Below are 19,756 nucleotides of genomic sequence, written 5' to 3' on the forward strand. Positions count from 1 at the left end.
AGGTTAATAATCCTCAGTCTTTACCCTCGCCTTATAAGAGAAAACAAAGGGAAACACGAAGAAATACTTCAGAACCATCTTTGCAAGAAACGAAATTCACAGTCTTCGTTACGCTACCGAAACCTTAACCTTTGGACAATCCGCAGGCTTCCTCAAGAACAATTACGCCCCCTAAGCCCTGCCTCCCTCAATTCCGCGCCTAAGGTGCCCACTTCTGCGCCTGCGCCGTGACCTACATTTGGCGCATGCGCCGGATGGGACTGCTGGATTAAAAACCATGGCGTGGATACCAGCAGAGTCTGCAGTAGAAGAGTTGATGCCCCGGCTGTTGCCAGTGGAGCCCTGCGACTTGACAGAAAGTTTTGATCCCTCCGTACCCCCGAGCACGCCTCAGGAATACTTGAGGCGGGTCCAGTGAGTGATCTGACCCTTGAGGGTGGGCTGGTCGTCCTCTCTGCCCCCTAAATGTGATAAAGCGCTCTGCCCCCGCCTCTGTGGCCGTCCCCAATCTCTCGCGAGGTAGGGTCGAATCAGGATCACTTGATTATATCTTTATATGGGCGAGTTTTACCTGTGTCAAGTTTGGTGCTCTTAATTCCTTGCTTTCAGTCCAGTTAATTTCAGAAATATATTGTTTAGTACTTCAATTGCAATTCTGAACTTTGTTTTCTAATTTCGTTAAGAACTGTAGAAATGGATCGCTTGTTTTACTACACATGAACAAAGCACAGCCGTAATCACATTTCTTGGATTTATTACTTGTTTGTAGGATTGAAGCAGCTCAATGCCCAGATGTTGTGGTAGCTCAAATTGACCCAAAGAAGTTGAAAAGGAAGCAAAGTGTGAATGTTTCTGTAAGTTATACTACCCAGCAGGGGATTCTTCCTCCCCGCCCCCGCCCTCGCCCCCGCCGGAATTGAAAGATCAATGCTATGGTATCCCACAGTATCTCTGATGATATATGTAAGATTTGACTACTCCCTGTGACTTTAGACATTAACTTGTACTTTTTCCCCAAAAGGACAGTTGGCATTTACTGCTTCCAGAGAGGTTTTCAGTAACCCTGGCATTCATGAAGACTTACTGATCATATTTTAAGGAGGTGATCCAATCCTAAAGGACTCTTTAAATAGGTTACTTACACTATCCTTATTTTTAGGGAACCTTTTCCCAGTTGTCTTCATAATTATTCTTGGACTGGTGTTTAATCTTATTTAGTATAGTTTGCATGTTTTGAATTTGACTGGGTTTTGTTTTTTAAGAATAGAAACTCAAGTTTCTTACATTTTTCTAACTACTTGAACACCTTGAACATGTTTTTCATTTATATTATCCAGAATATTTTTTAAGTGTTTATTTATTTATTTTGAGAGAGAGAGAGAGAGAAAGCAGGGGAGGTGCAGAGAGAGAGGAAGACAGAGAATCCCAAGCACGCCTGATATGGGGCTTGAACTCATGAACTGCAAGATCATGACCTGAGCTGAAATCAAGAGTCAGACGCTTAACTGACTGAGCCATCCAGGCACCACATATCCAGCATATTTTTTAATTAAGCAACTAGGTTGTGCCACTCACTGGGAATACAACAGAGAATAAGACAGAAAAATCCCTACCCTAGCAGAGTTTACATTCTCCTGAGGAAGACAGAGAGCAAACAAGCAAAGTAATAATTATATATTGTGACTATTGCTATGAAGAAAATTAAATGTATAATGACCAATAAGTAACAAGATAAAGTAGTCACAGAAGATCTCTTTGGGAACTTACTATTTAACCTAAGGTCAAAGGAAAGCAGCAGTTTGTAAATTGTGATAAGTCCTTTTCCTTTTATGTTCTAAGTAATTTCTTTATCTGATGTTTATAATCAGGAAATTTTAACTTAGATACTGTAATGTTTCATATCATTCCTATTTATAAGTTTTTAGTTGATGGAAGAGGTCTTATATACTTAGCTTTTAAAAAGTGGCCGTACTGTTTTATTTCAAGGCAGTATGTGATTAATTTTGAACTGTTGTGCTTCTTAGGAAGCTGAAGTAGCCCTTGTAAAGTCAAGTGTCTTAAATTATTTGAGAACATTCTACCCATACCAAAATCCTTTATTTGTGATGTGTCTGTTTGTTTCCAAAGTTTTGTTATTTTTTTAAATTTTTTTTTAATGTTTATTTTGAGAGAGAGACAGAGGGAGAGCAGGGGAAGGGCAGAGAGAGAGAGGGAGACAAAAAATCAGAATCAGGCTCCAGACTCTGAGCTATCGGCACAGAGCTTGATATGGGGCTCGAACCCACAAACCGTAAGATCACGACCTAAGCTAAAGTCAGACACTTAACCAACTGAGCCACCCAGGCGCCCCAAACAGTTTTGTTATTATAGAAAGATAGGACTAGATTATATCTTCAGGACTCATATAATATTTCTTAGTTTAGAAACTTCAACTATGAACCATTCCAGATTGCTCTTATTGAAGTGACTATGCAAGGATCATTTCCTAATGTTTAATGTGTGTTTGTTTGAGAGAGAGAGAGAGAGCGCGAGCGCGTGCGCTCAAGTCGGGGAGGGGCAGAAAGAAAGGGAGACACAGAATCCAAACCAGGCTCCAGGCTCAAACTCAGGAACCATGAGATCATAGCCTGAACCACCCAGGCTCCCCATTTACTAATGTTTAAATTTGAACATAAATAGTAAAGTGAAAGGCCTATGTTTTGCATGTGCAAAAAGTATAGTATTTTTCTTATATGGTCTTCATCATCTACTTTATTACTCTTCATCTTGATTCTGCTTTTACTTTACAGAGGCATGAGATTCTACTTATACCACTGACATTTACTGTAATATTTATGAATTGATCTCTAGCTTTCAGGATGCCAGCCTGCTCCTGAAGGATATTCTCCCACACTTCAGTGGCAACAACAACAAGTGGCACAGTTTTCATCTGTTCGACAGGTAAGTGTACTTTATTTAAACCAAATTAAACCTCTCTCCCCTCCCTCCCTTCCTCCATCAAGATTTATTTCTGTTCTTAGACCATAGTTGTAAAAATAAGATTCATTATTCTGAAGGATGAAGTTAAAATATTTATGAATCAATTACCAAATAATAATTATTAGAGATAATACAGTTTGAAACATGTTTTCCAAATTTCAGGATTGTTAGAATGTTGCACAGCTGATTTCTTTTTAGTTATCCATTCACTGGAGATCGCTTGTCTAACTTTTCTTCCTTCAGAGTGTGATCAGACATAGAAGTCACTGGAAATCACAACAGTTGGACAGTAATGTGACCATGGTATGTAAGTTTCTTTAAGTTGTACATTGTGTACCTATTTGAGACGGTTCCTATTTATTGCCAGTCTTTAAAGATTCACCTACTTAATCTATATTATTTTTGTTCCTTTTCACTGACCATTAATAGAAACAATTCCATTATATTGGTGGTCTTAAAAATATAGAATCAGTAATGCAAGCTGTTATTTTATGACAGTTTTAATCCATAGCATCTTGAGAGGCTTTGGATAGGTATTGTTAGGCCTCTACAAATTTTAAGAGTTCTTCTAGACATTGCTTTTTTAGAAAATAAATATATTTTTTAAAGAAAGAAAATAAATATATTTTCAGTATTTACAAAAAGATTCAGTGAGGTAATGGTGCCATACCACAGACATTTTGCTAAAGCCCGTCATGCATACTAGAAAGTAGTATTTTCTGTGCTTTATCAACTTAGATATAATTTTAAACTCTTCAGGAAATATGTTCTCTCTGGACTACTGAATAAAAAGGGGAGTTGGGGAAGAGATGGATACATTGTTCCAGGACAATACTTTTAATGTTTTAGGGAGTCTCATGTTCTTCCTGAGAATCAAACGCAAGTTATTTATCTTCAAAGGAGAAAATTGTGTGCCCCAGCACACAGTTTTGCTCACAGTTTCAGGTAGCTGGTAGATTCCAAGTTTTAGAAGCTTCCTATAGGCAGTGCTTCCTAATGTCTTTTACATGGTGACACATTGGGATAAACGGAGGAGGCTGCTTGCATAGCCTTGGACTACCAGTTGAAAGCTGAGAGATTCATTATATAGACTCTACTTTCTTCTCCATACCAATTGAAAGCTCTGCTCTAGGAAAAGTGTGAAATGAACTAACGTTACTTGCCCACAGTCATTTAACTCATAAAAGGGATAGCTGAAATTCAAATTGAAGTTTGTTTGGCTATAAAGCCTTTTGCCATGTTGTGAGGCCTCCTGGTAAAAAGGGGGTAGGGGAGGAAGGGTAGATGAGTAGATTTTTTTTTTTCTTGCTCAGCATCAGGACTTTAGGGTACATGCTTACTAATTTAAAAAGAAGCTGCATCAGTAACATTATGACAACATAATTTTGTCAAAAATGTAAATGACCTAACATAATTGATTGAATAAATTCTGGTCCATCAAAACAGTGGAATATTAATAGCAATAACATGTTCATCATGGCAAAAGTAATCGTTACATAAATAATGAAATGAAAAATGTCTAAAGCATTCTGACATTTAAAGCAACTATGTAAATATAAACATTTATTGATCTATTCAATCATTTATTATAAAGTACCTGCTGTAGTTAATAATCCGGGAATTATTCAGTGTTACCTGAAGCAGAAATAGTCTCTGACCTAATGGAATAATGGAAAGGGCAAATACATTGTTTTAGTACAATAGACCTTTTCGGGGTCTCATATCTGTCCTGAGACTCTAATGAAAGCTATTTATCCTCAGGGGGAAAAACTGTACCTATGCAAAGTAATGTGCAAGTTGATATGTACAAATAAAAATTGTTTCTTAATGCGGTTACATTGAGCCGAATGCCTCTCCCCACTGGTCCTACATTTGATGGTGTAGTATAAACCTATTCTTTCTTTGACTGAACTGCCCTTCCAGGTATGTGAAGTACGTCATCCTGACTCTTTCCCTGGTATAAACATCCTTTGTTCTTATAAACATTCTTAGTGTGTTTTTTTCCATACCAGTTTCCATCTTTATCACCCTTTTCTGAGCCTACTCTTGTTTGTTAGTGTCCATTAAAGTGTGATCCAAACTAGACATGCCCCACGTAATGTGTAACACTTGGGCACTGTATTAGTTTGCTAGAGCTGCCATAACAAAACACTACAGATTGGGTGTTTTAACAAACAGTAATTTATTTTCTCACAGCTCTATAGACTGGGAAGTCTCAGATCAAGGTGTTAGTAGGTTTGACTCCTCTTGAGGCCTCTCTGGCTTGCAGATGGCCATCTTCTCGCTGTGTCCTCACATGGTCTTTCCTATGTGCACAAGCATCTCTAGTGCCTCTAGTGCCTCTTGGTATGTCTGAATTTCCTCTTATAAGGACACTAGTCAGATTGGATGAAAGCCCACCCTAAAAACCTGATTTTATTTTTTTTTTATTTTTTTTATTTTATTTTTTTTTTTAATTTTTTTTTTCAACGTTTATTTATTTTTGGGACAGAGAGAGACAGAGCATGAACGGGGGAGGGGCAGCGAGAGAAGGAGACACAGAATCGGAAACAGGCTCCAGGCTCCGAGCCATCAGCCCAGAGCCTGACGCGGGGCTCGAACTCACGGACCTCGAGATCGTGACCTGGCTGAAGTCGGACGCTTAACCGACTGCGCCACCCAGGCGCCCCATAACCTGATTTTAATATAATCCATTATAAAGGTCCTGTCTCCAGATACAGTCACAGTCTAAGATACTGGAAGTTAGGGCTTCAACATACGAATTTTGGTAAGACAAAATTCAGCCCATAACAGGTACCATATCTTTGTGTTGAAGTTGTGGGAATACAGAGGACCTCACTTCTTTTTTTACTATTCAGTAAGAGAAAAATACATAGAAATAAGTAAATTCCTTTTTTTTTTTTTTTCTTTTTCTTTTAGCCAAAGTCTGAAGATGAAGAAGGCTGGAAAAAATTTTGTCTGGGTGAAAGGTTATGTGCTGAAGGGGCTGTGGGACCAGCTACAAGTGAAGGTCCTGGAATCGATTATGTACAAGTAGGTGATATGTGGATAAACAAAACAAAAGTGTTCTAATTTTGGTGTGTAATTTAACATAAAGACTTCACAAACTACAGCCTAGGCCGAATCTAGTCTGCAGCCCGTTTTTGTGCAGCCAATGAGCTACGACTGTTTTTTATAATACTAAGCAACTGAGACCGTGTGTGGCCTGCGAAGCCTATAATACTTACTGTTTGCCTCTTTACAGAAAATGTTTGCCAACCTATGACTTAGTTAAGTGGCTCTTTAACTTAAAAATGTGCAGCCCAGTTTTTGAAACAGTGTACTGTGACCTTTCTTAGGTGGGCTTCTTATCTCTTAGGTTTTAGCTATGTGATAATTTTGTGAGTTAGATAAAATTCAGGGTTTTTGTTTTTTCTTTTTAATGTTTATTTTTATTTTTGAGAGAGAACCATGCACACGTGCACATGCGTGCAAGCAACGGAGGGGCAAAGAGAGGAGACAGAGGATCTAAAGTGGGCTCTGTGCTTTCAGTGCAAGGCCCAATGCGCGGCTGAAACTCAGAACTGTGAGATCACGACCTGAGTGGAAGTCGGATGCTTGAACCGCTCAGGTGCCCCCAGGGCTTTTTTTTAGCCTGGGTTATGAGTTTTGAGTCGTCAGGGAAACAAAGGAAAACGTGACACAGATGCTTAAAAATGCTTAGTAGATTTCAGGGGCACCTGAGAGGCTTGACTGGTTAAGCATCCAACTCTTGACTCTTGGTTGTGGCTCAGGTCATGATCTCACGGTTCCTGAGTTTGAGTCCTGCGTCAGGCTCTGCCCTGACAGTGGGAAGACTGCTTGGGATTCTCTCTCTCCCCCTTTCTCTATATTCTTCCCCCACTTGCATGCGTGCACTCTTTTTTTCTCTCTCAAAATAAATAAATAAACCTAAAAAAAAATACTTAGTAGATTTCATATTCTGGAGATGAAGTGTTAACAACACTTCACAAAACAACAAAAACTAATTGGTCCAAAAAATGTAAAATCTCCAAAAATCATGAAAAGATCAAGAACCCAATTAAAACAGAAAAGGCAAAGGATATAAGTAGCTCACAGAAAGAAAAATATGAATTTCTGTTACATGAGAAGATGCCCGCATTCACTTGTAATAGAAATATAAGTCCACTGAGCTGCTATTTTCCAGCTAACGTTGACAAAGGAAATTTGATATTCTGTGTCAACAAGGGTTGGGAAAATAGGCACTCTTACACATGGTGGTAGGGGTATAAGTAAATTCAGATCTATAAGCTAGCTATCTTGACACTGTTTCTTATACAATCTGTTGTTCTTCTGGGTAATATCCATAATGTATGTTACATTTCAAAATGTATTTTAATTTGACAATTAAAACTTATTAAAATTTATTGTATTTATTTTACTTATATATACAAGTAAAATACACCATGTGAAAGAACCATTTAAGGACGCAGAGTTAATGCATATCCTCTTAACTTTCTCAGAAATCAGTGCTGTTTTCATGATGAGGGATCCCAGCATTAAACTTCAGCGTACTTTTTTAACTGAATCAGATTAGGTTTGAAAAAAAATCACTCTAAGTCAAGTACCTTTAATTCCTAAAATGTTAGCTTTAGCTGAAGATTTTGAAAAAGTGTATACAACATGTTATTGTCATAGTATCAATTTTTTCATATTATCATTTTAAGAAATTTCATACTTTAACATTTTAATTACTAAAATCATTATCTTTAAATTTATGTAGTCAAATTGAAAAACATTTTTCAATACCTCCTTTATAATACCATTTAGTAAATTTCAGTCTCATTTTTCTTTCAGATTGGTTTTCCTCCCTTGCTTAGTATTGTTAGCAGAATGAATCAGGTAAAATCCATAATAAGGATGTATTTATTCTTTTATTTCCAATGTGTATGAAAGTATTACGAATACATTTATTGAACACTTACAATATGTAAGATCCTGTCCTAAACTCTTGAAGAGTTCTTATTTAATCACCAATATAACCCTTTATGGGGAGTTATTATTAATATCCAACTTTTATGGATTAGGAAACAGAATTGGAGATGGTTTTTCAGCAAAATTTAATGGCAACACTGGGATTCAATCCCAGTTTGACCTAATTCCAGAGCTCATGCTAAATCATTTTGCTAAACTATTCAATTGTGTACATTTCAGTTATAAGTCTTAGATTTTGAGATTTGAAGTAAAATGAAGGTGAAATTGCTATGAAATACACAGGGGCGCCTGGGTGGCTCAGTTGATTAAGCCTCTGACTTTGGCTCATGTCATGATCTAGCAGTTAGTGAGTTCAAGCCCAACATTGGGCTCTGTGTTGACAGCTTAGAGCCTGGAGTCTGCCTCGGATTCTGTCTCCTTCTCTCTGCCCCTCCCCTGCTTATGGTCTGTCTCTCTTTACCTCTCAAAATTAAGCATTAAAAAAAAAAAAAAAAATTAAAAAGAAAAAGAATGAAATAATTTCTTAGACAAAAGGGGAGAAAAATGGGCTTTGGTTCTTCAGTCTTTTAGGATGAGGAATTCTATTACCTACTTAAAGAGCAAGTAAAAATTTTGATTGTTTTGCCTTCACATAGCACTAGGTGCCCTTGGAAGATAAATTTTTTTAAGGGTCATACGCTGTTGTAAATCATATACTGGCTAACAGTTTCACTTACTTGATCATTTGCATTAAATGCTGTAGTAGTCATTCTCAGTGTCCAACTATACTTGAATAAGCGAGAGAATATTTTCAACAGTTTAATAAATTCTGTCTATATAGCTTTAAAACAGATCTTTCTCCACAGTAACATTTTTTTTATATTTTTACTTTGACTTAATGAAAATAACTTGAAGGTATTTATGCAAAGATTTTTTTTTAGAGCACATGGAATTTTTTGAGTATTTATAAACTAAATTAGTAGTTACAAACTAAATCCTAGGATTTAAACCAAGATATTGATACTTGAAAGTATATAAGAATATTTACCTAAAAAGTCTTCTGAGTGAGCCACCTAACCAATTACTAAATACAGTCATAATTTTCTCTGGAAGTCTAAAGAATGGGACCATTTTAAATATCAGAGTTGTTTTCTAACTAAACTTAATGAAACCCATGTTGAACTTGTCTTTGTTTTATTACTAATTCATTTCTTCCACTTCCCCTTTCTCCTTTTTTTAGGCAACAGTAACTAGTGTCTTGGAATATCTGAGTAATTGGTTTGGAGAAAGAGACTTTACTCCAGAATTGGTAGTATTGCTTCTTTTTATTTTAATAATGCAGACAAAATTATACATACTTATTTCATATATGAGATATGACTAACATGTTTATGTATAGGTGTATGTATCATACCTGTGTATAATTATGTGTATGATGTAAACTATGTTTGTTTGCACTGAAATTAGTAATTTATGCTAGCATGCAAATCAACATGCTACTTCTTTTGTTGAAAAAGACTTGCCTTAGAAAAAGTCAACTAAAGAGTTGATTTATATCCTCAGAGAAGCAACATATCTCATGGCAGTATAGTAACAAACAGTTACAAACTGGCATCCAGTCTGGAGGTCCCATTTTGACTGGCTTAACAAAGTTTGAAATACATTTTCTCAAATGGCTTTGAAATCCAATCCACAAAAGAATAGTAAATGCCAACAATAATACCAAGCACTATGTGCCAGGCATTACTCTAAGAACTTTGAATATAGTGACTCCTTGAGTCCTCCAGTAACCTATGAGCTGTTATTTGCATTTTACAGATAAGGAAACTGGAGCACATAAGGATTCAGTAACTTGCTTAAGATCACACATCTCATAACTGGCAGAACAGAGATTCATACCCCAGCAGTCTGGCTATACTCTTAACAACTACGCTTCAATGGCCCCTCTACTTTATAGGTTTATATTCACAGTTCATTTTTCACCTTCAAAAACGGGGTCAGTTTGATGGGCATTATATAAATGAATTATCTGCATTAATCCCCTAGTAAGAAATTTTATTGTCCTTTGAAGCTAGATTTGATTTTTAGAAACATGTATTTTTTATAGTTAAAGATACTTGTAAAAGAGTGTACCTGAGGCTCCAAAGCTCCCTGTCAAAGCATAAGATATAATCTTTGCCCTCCAGAAGTTTAGAATCTGTCTGGGAGAAACAGATAAACCAACATTATATAGTGTACAAATTTCTAAGCTTGCCATTCAGCCAACTGGCTTAGATAAGGCTCTTACATAAGTATGATGGTGATATCCTTTATCACTAGATTTTCATTTTTTGTTTTTGTATTTTATTCTTTTAAGTCTCTGCTATGTTACATGTACTTTTCTTAAGGGGAAAACAATGTTTAAAATCACTGCTTCTAAAAAATAAATCAAAATAAATCACTGTTGGGGCACCTGGGTGGCTCAGTTGGTTAAGCGTCCGACTTTCGCTCAGGTCATGATCTCACAGTTTATGAGTTTGAGCCCCAAATTGGGCTCTGTGCTGACAGCTCAGAGCCTGGAGCCTGCTTCCAATTCTGTGTCTCCCACTCTTTCTGCTCCTCCCCAACTCGGGCTTTGTCCTTCTCTCTCAAAAATAAATAAAAGCATTAAAAAAAATGTTTTTAATTAAAAATAAACAAAAATTAAAAAAATAAATCACTGTTTCTGATTCAGTGCTCAAACATGTCTTTTTCATAGTATAATTAACGTATTATTCTGGAATTTTTAGCTCATATTACATATATATGTTTCCGTATGATAATATAATTCACATAATTTCCATTGTCTTAATGCCTTATAGTTTACTTTGATTCTCTCATTATGATCATTTGAGTTCTTCCTTATATTTTACAATCATGACTAAATTATAAACATTTATATTAATTTCATTTTAATTGTCAATTTCTTAGGATATTGCTAGAATATAATTATTGGGTCAAGGTTTTATAAGCATTTGTAACACTCTCCCAGATTGCTTTCCAAAAGGAATGAACTAGTTAAGAATGCCATCAGCAAAGGATTCTTATTTCTTTTCCCTGCAACTCTATTTTTCTGGAACCATATGCAATTGCTATTTCTGTAGTTTAAAAACATTTGATTATCAGTAATTCAGTATGGTTCAATCTAACATTTTATAATTTCTGTTTTCAAATGGAGTGAATTTATAGTAGTATTTCAAATTAAAGACAATTTATATTTCTTTCAGTGTCAGTGAAACAATATTTTTCCCATGCATTAGTATATTAGCTATACCTTCAATAGAAAACTTTGTTCATATTCGTGTTACTTGTTCATTGGCATCTGTGTATTGAACTCTAAATTCTGTATCAATTCTTTCTGTCTGATAGTGACCTTTTAGCAGTATTACATGACCTATTTTCCTTCTCTTCCTTTAATCTTTATTTTTTTAACTCTGTGCTGTAAGATTTTTTTTTATTTTTTATTTTTTTAACTTCTAAAGATAACTCACTGAAGAGGGTGGTAAGTTTGGCTTTTCCTATTAATTAGTGAAAGCATATTACCAAAAAGTAACTGTATTTGCCACAGAAACCATCGAAGTGTTTCTGAACCAATGACAACTGCTTTACTAACTTGTAACCTAGTTAATCCTTTGAGTCTAACTTTGAGTAACTGTCTCTTAAATCAACAGTGTTCAATTTCTGTATCCAAGTAACCATACCATCAGAACACTCCTATTGAGAATATCAGTGTTTAAAGGAAAAACCTAGATCATGAAGTTTGCTTATCATATACTAACAAAAGGAAAATGGAACTCTTTTTGAAAATTTCTGTACTTGGGATTACTTTAATATTTTTTTTGAGAAATAACAGCCTCATTTTTCATCCAAATATAAAAGTATTAAGGAAAATTTTTTGCTATTTTGTGGTGGGTTTTATGTTTTAGTATTGCCACAGTGTGCTCACTGTTTGCTGACCTTTGAAAAAAGGAACCTCTCAGTATAAATCTTAGACAGTCAGAGGTTTGTTTTTTTTTGTTTTTTGTTTTGTTTTTTTGTTTTTTTTTGTTTTTTTTTTTTTAACGTTTATTTATTTTTGAGACAGAGAGAGACAGAGCATGAACAGGGGAGGGGCAGAGAGAGAGGGAGACACAGAACTGGAAGCAGGCTCCAGGCTCTGAGCCATCAGCCCAGAGCCCGACGCGGGGCTCGAACTCACAGACTGTGAGATCGTGACCTGAGCTGAAGTCGGACGCTTAACCGACTGAGCCACCCAGGCGCCCGACAGTCAGAGGTTTAAGCACCATTTGAATACCTGAATGCCAGCTATATATAGTAAATGTGGTGCTGAACATGTGAGTCAAGTTTAAATGTACAATAGCTTTTTTGATATAGAAGAGAATTCCACTTACTATTTATTTAAAAAAACCTAGATGTGAATCTTTTGTTTAGGAAAAAGTTTTATTGATTTTGGGGTTGCTTGAGGAGCTAATTTACTTTTGTTGCATAAATTGCTATGTAACCATTGTTCTAATATTCTTTAGGTTTCTCCAAAGTGATGTATTGCTCAGATTAAACTCTGTCATATACACTGCTGGTAGAAATATAATTGGATACATCTTTTATGGAGTAAAATTTAGTGGTTGTATCTCAGAAACCTTTATGAACATACATACGCTTTGATACCACCATTTTATTTCTAGGAATTTAGCCCAAGAAATCAATGAGAAATGCTCTAAAACTTATTTTAAGGATATTTATCACACTATTTTTTATATAACAGCAACAAATTAAACCTCTTAAGTGCTCAATAATAGGAAATTGGCTAAGTAAGTTTTGGTGCATCCAAAATGGAACATTCATTTCACAAATATTTTAATTAAGCTCCTGTTGTGTTCCAACTCTAGACTGAGTCCTAGGGGTATAATATCTATCATTATAACCTCACAGAGTTTGGGGGAAAGAAAGAATAAACCAGCTATGATAGGAAAGTATGATAAGTACTTGGTTAAAGAGTATTTATATAAGTGCTATGTTGAGATTAATAACATTCCCTCGTTAATCCCATTTAACAATGTTGGGAGATATTTATTATGTATTGCAAGTAAAAGAGATGGTAACAAAATGTTATTACCCCACTATTAATGTTACAATAATGATAAAACTTTATCTTTTAAAAGTTGTATGTGTAAATAGGAAAAAGATGAACATTTTTTAAGTTTTAGCAAAAATTTTATCTGAATGGTGGGATTGCAGGTTTATTTGTGCTTTTTGTATTCTTCAGTTTTTCTGCATTAAGTATATATTCCTTTTGTAATTGAAAAGAAAAAAACCTATTTTATTTTATTTATTTTTAGTGGTCTGAAAAAACCATTTTAAAAGAGGATGGGGATAGATTTCATTTGCCATGGTACTTAATAGAAGTATAGAAGTATCAAAACATTATTTCATCTAGAGTATAGTTCCTTTGTATAGACACAGGGGACAGAGTTATAAAATTATAAAATTATTCATGTATCTGTCTATGGACGGAAGAGGAAAAAAATGTATCTTAATTTTTGCATGGACTTACACACTTCTTAATGTAGTTTTCTGGTCATGAATTAGGACTTTATTTATAGTAAGAACCTCTGAAATGAACTCTTTAGGGCTAAGGGTATTTTGAAGTGTCTGATGTTCTGTGTTTATAGTCAGAGGATACAAAAGAGATCAGCTGGCTGTCTAGATGATCCTTTGTTGTCTGTATCCAAACATAATACAGTTAAATGTTACATAAAGTTATCCATAGCAAATAACCAGACACAACATTGGACATTTTTAAGTTAAACTTATAGTGTAGTATTTGCTACTTACTACCTTTTAAAATCCTGTTTAGGGAAGGTGGCTTTATGCTTTATTGGCTTGTCTTGAAAAACCTTTATTACCTGAGGCTCATTCACTGATACGGCAGCTTGCAAGAAGGTGCTCTGAAGTAAGACTCTTAGTGGTAAGTTACAACTTACTATTTCAAATTGAAAGCACTCTTCAATTTATATGGTGATAAAAAGGATCCCATTGAAATAGGAAAATGTGGAATATTTTATTAGTGGAGGTTAGATTTAGGCACATAATAAAAATAGGCCTAAAATAACAGGTTAAACAAAATGGAACTGTTTTTTTCTCAGATAAAAGAAGTCTGGGGGTGCCTGGCTGGCTTAGTCTGAAGAGCATGTGACTTGATCTCGGGGTCATCATCAAGCCCCACATTGAGTGTAGAGATGACTTAAATCAAGTTTAAAAGAAATAAATATTAAGGGGTTCCTGGGTAGCTCAATCAGTTGTCTACCTCCTAGGCTTGATCTCATGGTCATGAGTTCAAGCCCCAAATTGGGCTCTGTGTGGAGCCTACTTAAAGAAAAAGAAAAATTTAAATAAGGAAAGTCTACAAGTGGATAGATCAGATCTAAGATGGCAGTAACCCAGGCCTTTCAGTTCTGCTTCGTGGCTTCCATCTTCAAGCTCACCTCATGATCCAGGACAGCTGCTGGAGCTTCAGCCACTATATTATTTGCTTTTAGGAAGCTAGAAAGAAGAAAAGGTATCCTCTAATAAAGTTTCCCAGAGGTTCCACAAGCACATCTGGCTATATAGCTCATTTAGCCAAAATTTAGTCACATGGCCATAAGGAACTGTGGGAAATGTTTACTTTTAGCTGGTGGCAGTGTCCTTAGCTAAAACTGAGCTTCATTTGCTAAATAGTAAGGGGACACAAGCTGGAATGGTCAACTAACAGTCTCTGACAAAATGATTATTTTGAATTTCTCCAGTCAGATGCTTAACTAACTCATGCCTGCAGCATTATAAATAAATTTTATGCTGGATTAAGCCCATTTGTGATTTTTTCTTTCATCCCTTCTTTCCCTTCCATAAAATGTATACTTGTTCTCCACTGACTACTCCAAAATATTTTTATTAAACATCCGTGCTATGGCCCAAACTAACTTATATGGCCTGTACTCCAAGCCAAATGTACTTGCTACTAATAGTAAATATTTCCCATGTTTTGTTCCTAGAATTTATTTCCTCTACAGAAGTGCCTTTTCAGGCTTCTAGTTCTGCATCTAAATACCATTTACTTTTTACAATCTGGCTCATATTCTACTACTTTTTTTTTAAGTTTTTATCCATTTATTTTGAGAGAGAGAGAGTGCAAGCCGGGGAGGTGCAGAGAGAAAGGGAGAATCCCAAGCAGGCTCTGCACTAATAGTGCAGGGCTAAAACTCATAAACCTTGAGATCATGACCTGAGCCGAAGCCATACGCTTAACCAGCTGAGCTACCCAGGCCGCCTCATATTCCACTACTTTCTATGATACTTTCCCTGATCCTAACAATTAAGAAGAATCTCTGTATCCTCTATTTTCCCAGTATACTTTGTATCTTTTTTATGGGCACTTAGCACATTTTTCCTTTCATTAAAGTTAATACAGATATTTCATCTTCTGTGCTATTAGCAAGTAGTAGGTTTTATTTAGCTTTGTTCCATATAGCACTTGACACACAGAGTTGAGTACACTAACACCATGGAAGTTTGTCCTGAGTTTGAATTAACATGGGATATGTCTGTCACAACATTACTCAATAGGTTATTGTGACTATATCTTGAAATGTATAAAAATAAATATCAGGGGCGCCTCGCTGGCTCAGTTGGCAGGCCATGTGACCCTTGATTGTGGGGTCGTTAGTTCAAGCCCCTACGTTGGGTGTGGAGATTACTTTAACAAAATAAAATCTTGGGGTGCCTGGATGGCTCAGTCAGTTAAGTGTCTGACTCTTGATTTCTGCTCAGGTCATGATCTCACCATGGTTTGTGGATCGAACCCCACATGGGGCTCTGCACGGTCAACACAGGGCCTACTTGGGATTCTCTCCCTCTCTCTCCACGTTTTTTCCTGCTCGTGCACACACAAGCTCTCCAAAATAAACTTTAAAAAAGTAATTTTTAAAAAATCTTAAAATGAAGAATGAATGAATAAATAAATTTTATACTCTGTAAGACCACTTTATAAAACATACAGTTCAGCAACTACCTTCTTTACAATTGAGAACCCTTACCTGAACTGGTTTCTGGTATGTCTGTTATTTTTTTTACATTTATTTATTTATTTTTGAGAGACTGAGACAGAACACAAGTGGGGGAGGGGCAGAGAGAGGGGGACACAGAATCTGAAGCAGGCTTCAGGCTCTGAGCTGTCAGTACAGAGCCCGACATGGGGCTTGAACTCACAAACCGTGAGATCACGACCTGAGCCAAAGGCGGATGCTCAACCAATGGAGCCACCTAGATGCCCCTCTGGTATGTCTTAATTTAGAAGGGGTGCCTGGGTGGCTCAGTGGTTAAGCGTCCGACTTCAGCTCAGGTCATGATCTCACAGTTCATGGGTTCGAGCCCCGCGTCAGGCTCTGTGCTGACAGCTCAGAGCCTGGAGCCTGCTTCAGATTCTATGTCTCCCTCTCTCTCTGTCCCTCCCAGCTCACACTCTGTTTCTCTCTCTCTCTCAAAAATAAATAAACATTAAAAAAAAATTTTTTTTTTTAAATTTAGAAGCCAGGATTTCACTCCTCAGTTGTAAGCTCTTTAACACATTTTTATATAATTTTTTTCACTACTGTCTAGTTAGGATATAGGCTCCTTTTGTTTTTTTTTTTTTGCTCCTCTACTTGGAACAAGAAAAGATCTCTCTCCCAAGTTATTCTCCTTTGAGCCTTCAACTGTTTCTTTTCCCTGTTGAGGATCTTTTTTCAAAAGATCATGTTAGATGTTCCTCAAGGGTTATTAATTCTATAGTTTTATCCTTTTTCTTTGAGGTTTTCTATTGCAGTGTGATTATTACTATTATCTAATAAATTTTTCATGTTTTACATCTTAAAAGCAAATTTGCTTCAGAAATATTAGGGAGAACTCTACATTTTTCTGTTTTTTTCCCTTTAGGACAGCAAAGATGATGAGCGGGTTCCTGCTTTGAATTTATTAATCTGCCTGGTTAGCAGGTAAGTAAAAGTAACCCTTGGCTCCTTGCTTTATAATAGTGTTATTAATGGAGACTATTGTTTTCATTTTTTTTTTTAATTTTCTTTTTTTTTTTAACATTTATTTTTGAGACAGAGAGAGACAGAGCATGAACGGGGGAGGGTCAGAGAGAGGGAGACACAGAATCTGAAACAGGCTCCAGGCTCTGAGCTGTCAGCACAGAGCCCGACGCGGGGCTCGAACTCACAGACCGCGAGATCATGACCTGAGCCGAAGTCAGCCGCTTAACTGACTGAGCCACCCAGGCGCCCCTATTGTTTTCATTTTCAAGCAGAGTAAATTAAGGTGTAAAGAAACAATATTATATGTATCGCAATTCCCTATTTTTTTTTTAATTTTTTTTAATGTTTATTTATTTTTGAGAGAGAGACGGAGTGTGAGTGGGGAAGGGGCAGAGAGAGGGAGACAGAGAATCCAAAGCAGGCCCCAGGCTCTGAGCTGTCAGCACAGAGCCTGATGTGGGGCTTAAACTCACAAACCATGAGATCATGACCTGAGCTGAAATCAGACGCTCAGCCGACTGACCCACCCAGGTGCCCCACAATTCCCTATATTTCTAGTTTTCCTCTGTAAGTAATGCTTCAGTGAAGATCCTATTATTTCCTGAGGGCAAACTCCTAGAAGTAAGTTGAAAGGCATGCCATGTAGTTTTATTTATTTATGCATGTACTTTTTTTTTTAAGTTTATTTATTTATTTATTTTGAGGTGGGGGGGCAGAGGGGAGAAAGAGAAACCTAAGCAGGCTCTGCACTGTCAGCATGGAGCCCAATGTGGGTCTTGAACTCAACCTGTGAGATCATGACCTGAGCAGAAATCAAGAGTCAGATGCTTAACTGACTGAGCCACCCAGGCATGTAGTTTTAAAACAGATATTTATTAATAGTTTCCCTTCCAGAAACTCATACCTTTCTGTATTCCCAGAAAGTGTCAGTGAGACCGCCCGTCTCCTATTCAACACTGGGCATTTTCAATTAATATAAATATTTCCATTTTCATAATAAAAAGATGTAAATTATTTTTATTTACTTGTGTTTAATTACCAGTGAAGGTAAAAAATATTTCATTCTACTGCAATTTTGTTTCATTTGGTTATTTTTTATCTTGTTTTATAATTACATAAAATACATTATTCCAAAGTTAAAATTTTAATTCAAGATACATTTGAAATATTTTAGAATTCACCTTTATCGTCTTTAGCCTTTCTCCCCCTTAGTTTTCCATTTTATTATAAATTTTTGGTTTATCGTTCATTGTTTCTTTTTAAAAGTATAAGCAAGTATATATAAATATATCTGCATTTGTACACATGCTCACAAATATAGCATACTAAACATACTGTTCTGTACCTTGCATTTTTTTTTTCACTTATTAAATCCTAGAAACTGCACTATAGCAGTGTAGGTATTTTCCTCATTCCTTCTTACAGAAGCCTCATAGTCTTCCACTGTGTTGATGTGCTGTTATTTATTCAACCAGTGCCCTTATTGATGGATATTTGGGTTATTTATGGTGTTTTGCTATTACAAATAGTGCTATTAACATTTTTTAAACATACGTTAAATTCTTTATTAGGTATTTTGACCAACGTGATTTAGCTGATGAACCATCTTGATGTAGTTGATCTCTCAGCAATGGAAGATACTGGTGATGAAGGCAGCCTGAGTCTGAGGATATACAGTGACAACTCAAGTATCTTCAGCACTATTTGAAGGATCTTCATCTTAACCTGTGCATCTCAACTTGATATTCAGAAGATAAATTGCATTGCTTTGAATATCCAAAGTATCTTTGGAAAATCCCAGCGAGTTTTTGATGAATAGTTTAAACAGTTTTCTGTAATCACATGCTTTTAAAACAAATTGAGTGCCATTTATTGGTGAAGCATCCTGTACAGAAACTGTATGGTGAAATTGTACAGAGGTGCTGTTTCATTGTGTTTTTACATATATACACATGAACTTTTCTTGTAAATGTGTTTTTTGGGGCACCTGGATGGCTCAGTCAGTTGAGTCCAACTCTTGGTTTTGGCTCAGGTCGTGACCTCACAGTTTGTGTGATCAAGCCCCACATTGGGCTATGCACTGACATTATAGAGCCTGCTTGGGATTCTCTTTCTTCCTCTCTCTGCCACTCCTCTCTATTTCTCTCTCAAAATAAATAAACATTAAAAAAAAAATCTTGTTTGACTCTTGACAAAAGATAATGGATAAATGTCCTTACTATTAGAATTAAGATAATTTTGATTGGGGTGCCTGGGTGGCTCAGTCAGTTAAGTGCCCAACTTCGGCTCAGGTCCTGATCTCACAGTTCGTGGGTTAGAGCCCCTCATCAGGCTCTGTGCTGTTAGCACAGAGCCCGGAGTCTGCTTCAGATTCTGTGTCTCCCTCTCTCTCTGCCCCTCCCCCGCTCACGCTCTGTCTCACTCTCTTTTTAACTTGTTAACTTTTTAACATCATTTTCAATAATACTTTTTCTTAACATCATTTTGTCTGTCAAATCTCTTATTCATATCACTTATAATTTATGTATTTTTTTTATCTATTTCTTTGTTGGTTAGGAATATTTTCTACTTTAACAGATTCAAGTAGCAATGGCTTTTCAGTAGGGGATTATTTTTCTCACACAACAAGAAGTCTAGAGGAGCTACAGGAGATGGCTACTAGCATTGGTTCCATGATTGATCCCACAATACCAATGTCTCTGAGAATCTTTTGGCCTTTCCCTTGTGGTAACAAGATGGCCACTGCAGTTCAAGGC

At 36.3% G+C, this 19,756-nt stretch overlaps 1 protein-coding gene across 4 annotated transcripts; it reads left to right on the forward strand.

Annotated features, from left to right (window-relative positions):
- Positions 1-258: 258 nt before the first annotated feature.
- GEMIN2 (gem nuclear organelle associated protein 2) lies at positions 259-19,310 on the forward strand. 4 transcript variants are annotated; one of them, XM_030318993.2, is made up of 10 exons: positions 259-414; positions 770-854; positions 2,851-2,940; positions 3,223-3,282; positions 5,899-6,012; positions 7,816-7,860; positions 9,173-9,241; positions 13,805-13,915; positions 16,900-16,958; positions 18,572-19,310. In XM_030318993.2, exons 1-10 carry the CDS (start codon positions 278-280, stop codon positions 18,609-18,611), a joined length of 810 nt encoding a protein of 269 aa, XP_030174853.1. In that variant the 5' UTR covers positions 259-277; the 3' UTR covers positions 18,612-19,310. The 4 variants fall into 4 exon arrangements, with proteins under 4 accessions (XP_030174853.1, XP_035920175.1, XP_035920174.1 ...); XM_036064282.1 differs by lacking the exon at positions 13,805-13,915 and having other exon boundaries at positions 271-414; positions 18,572-18,995; XM_036064281.1 differs by lacking the exon at positions 7,816-7,860 and having other exon boundaries at positions 271-414; positions 18,572-18,995.
- The last annotated feature ends 446 nt before the right edge of the window (positions 19,311-19,756 follow it).

The sequence above is a fragment of the Lynx canadensis genome, chromosome B3 (genome assembly GCF_007474595.2).
Source record: "Lynx canadensis isolate LIC74 chromosome B3, mLynCan4.pri.v2, whole genome shotgun sequence".
Classification (NCBI taxonomy): domain Eukaryota; kingdom Metazoa; phylum Chordata; class Mammalia; order Carnivora; family Felidae; genus Lynx; species Lynx canadensis.

Excerpts from the sequence above, each read along its gene's own strand:
- GEMIN2 (XM_030318993.2), top strand. The coding sequence starts at position 278 with ATGGCGTGGATACCAGCAGAGTCTGCAGTAGAAGAGTTGATGCCCCGG. Across the intron at positions 6,013-7,815 it reads CTGGAATCGATTATGTACAA|ATTGGTTTTCCTCCCTTGCT; the intron begins GTAGGTGATATG and ends TTTTTCTTTCAG. Across the intron at positions 7,861-9,172 it reads TTGTTAGCAGAATGAATCAG|GCAACAGTAACTAGTGTCTT; the intron begins GTAAAATCCATA and ends TCCTTTTTTTAG.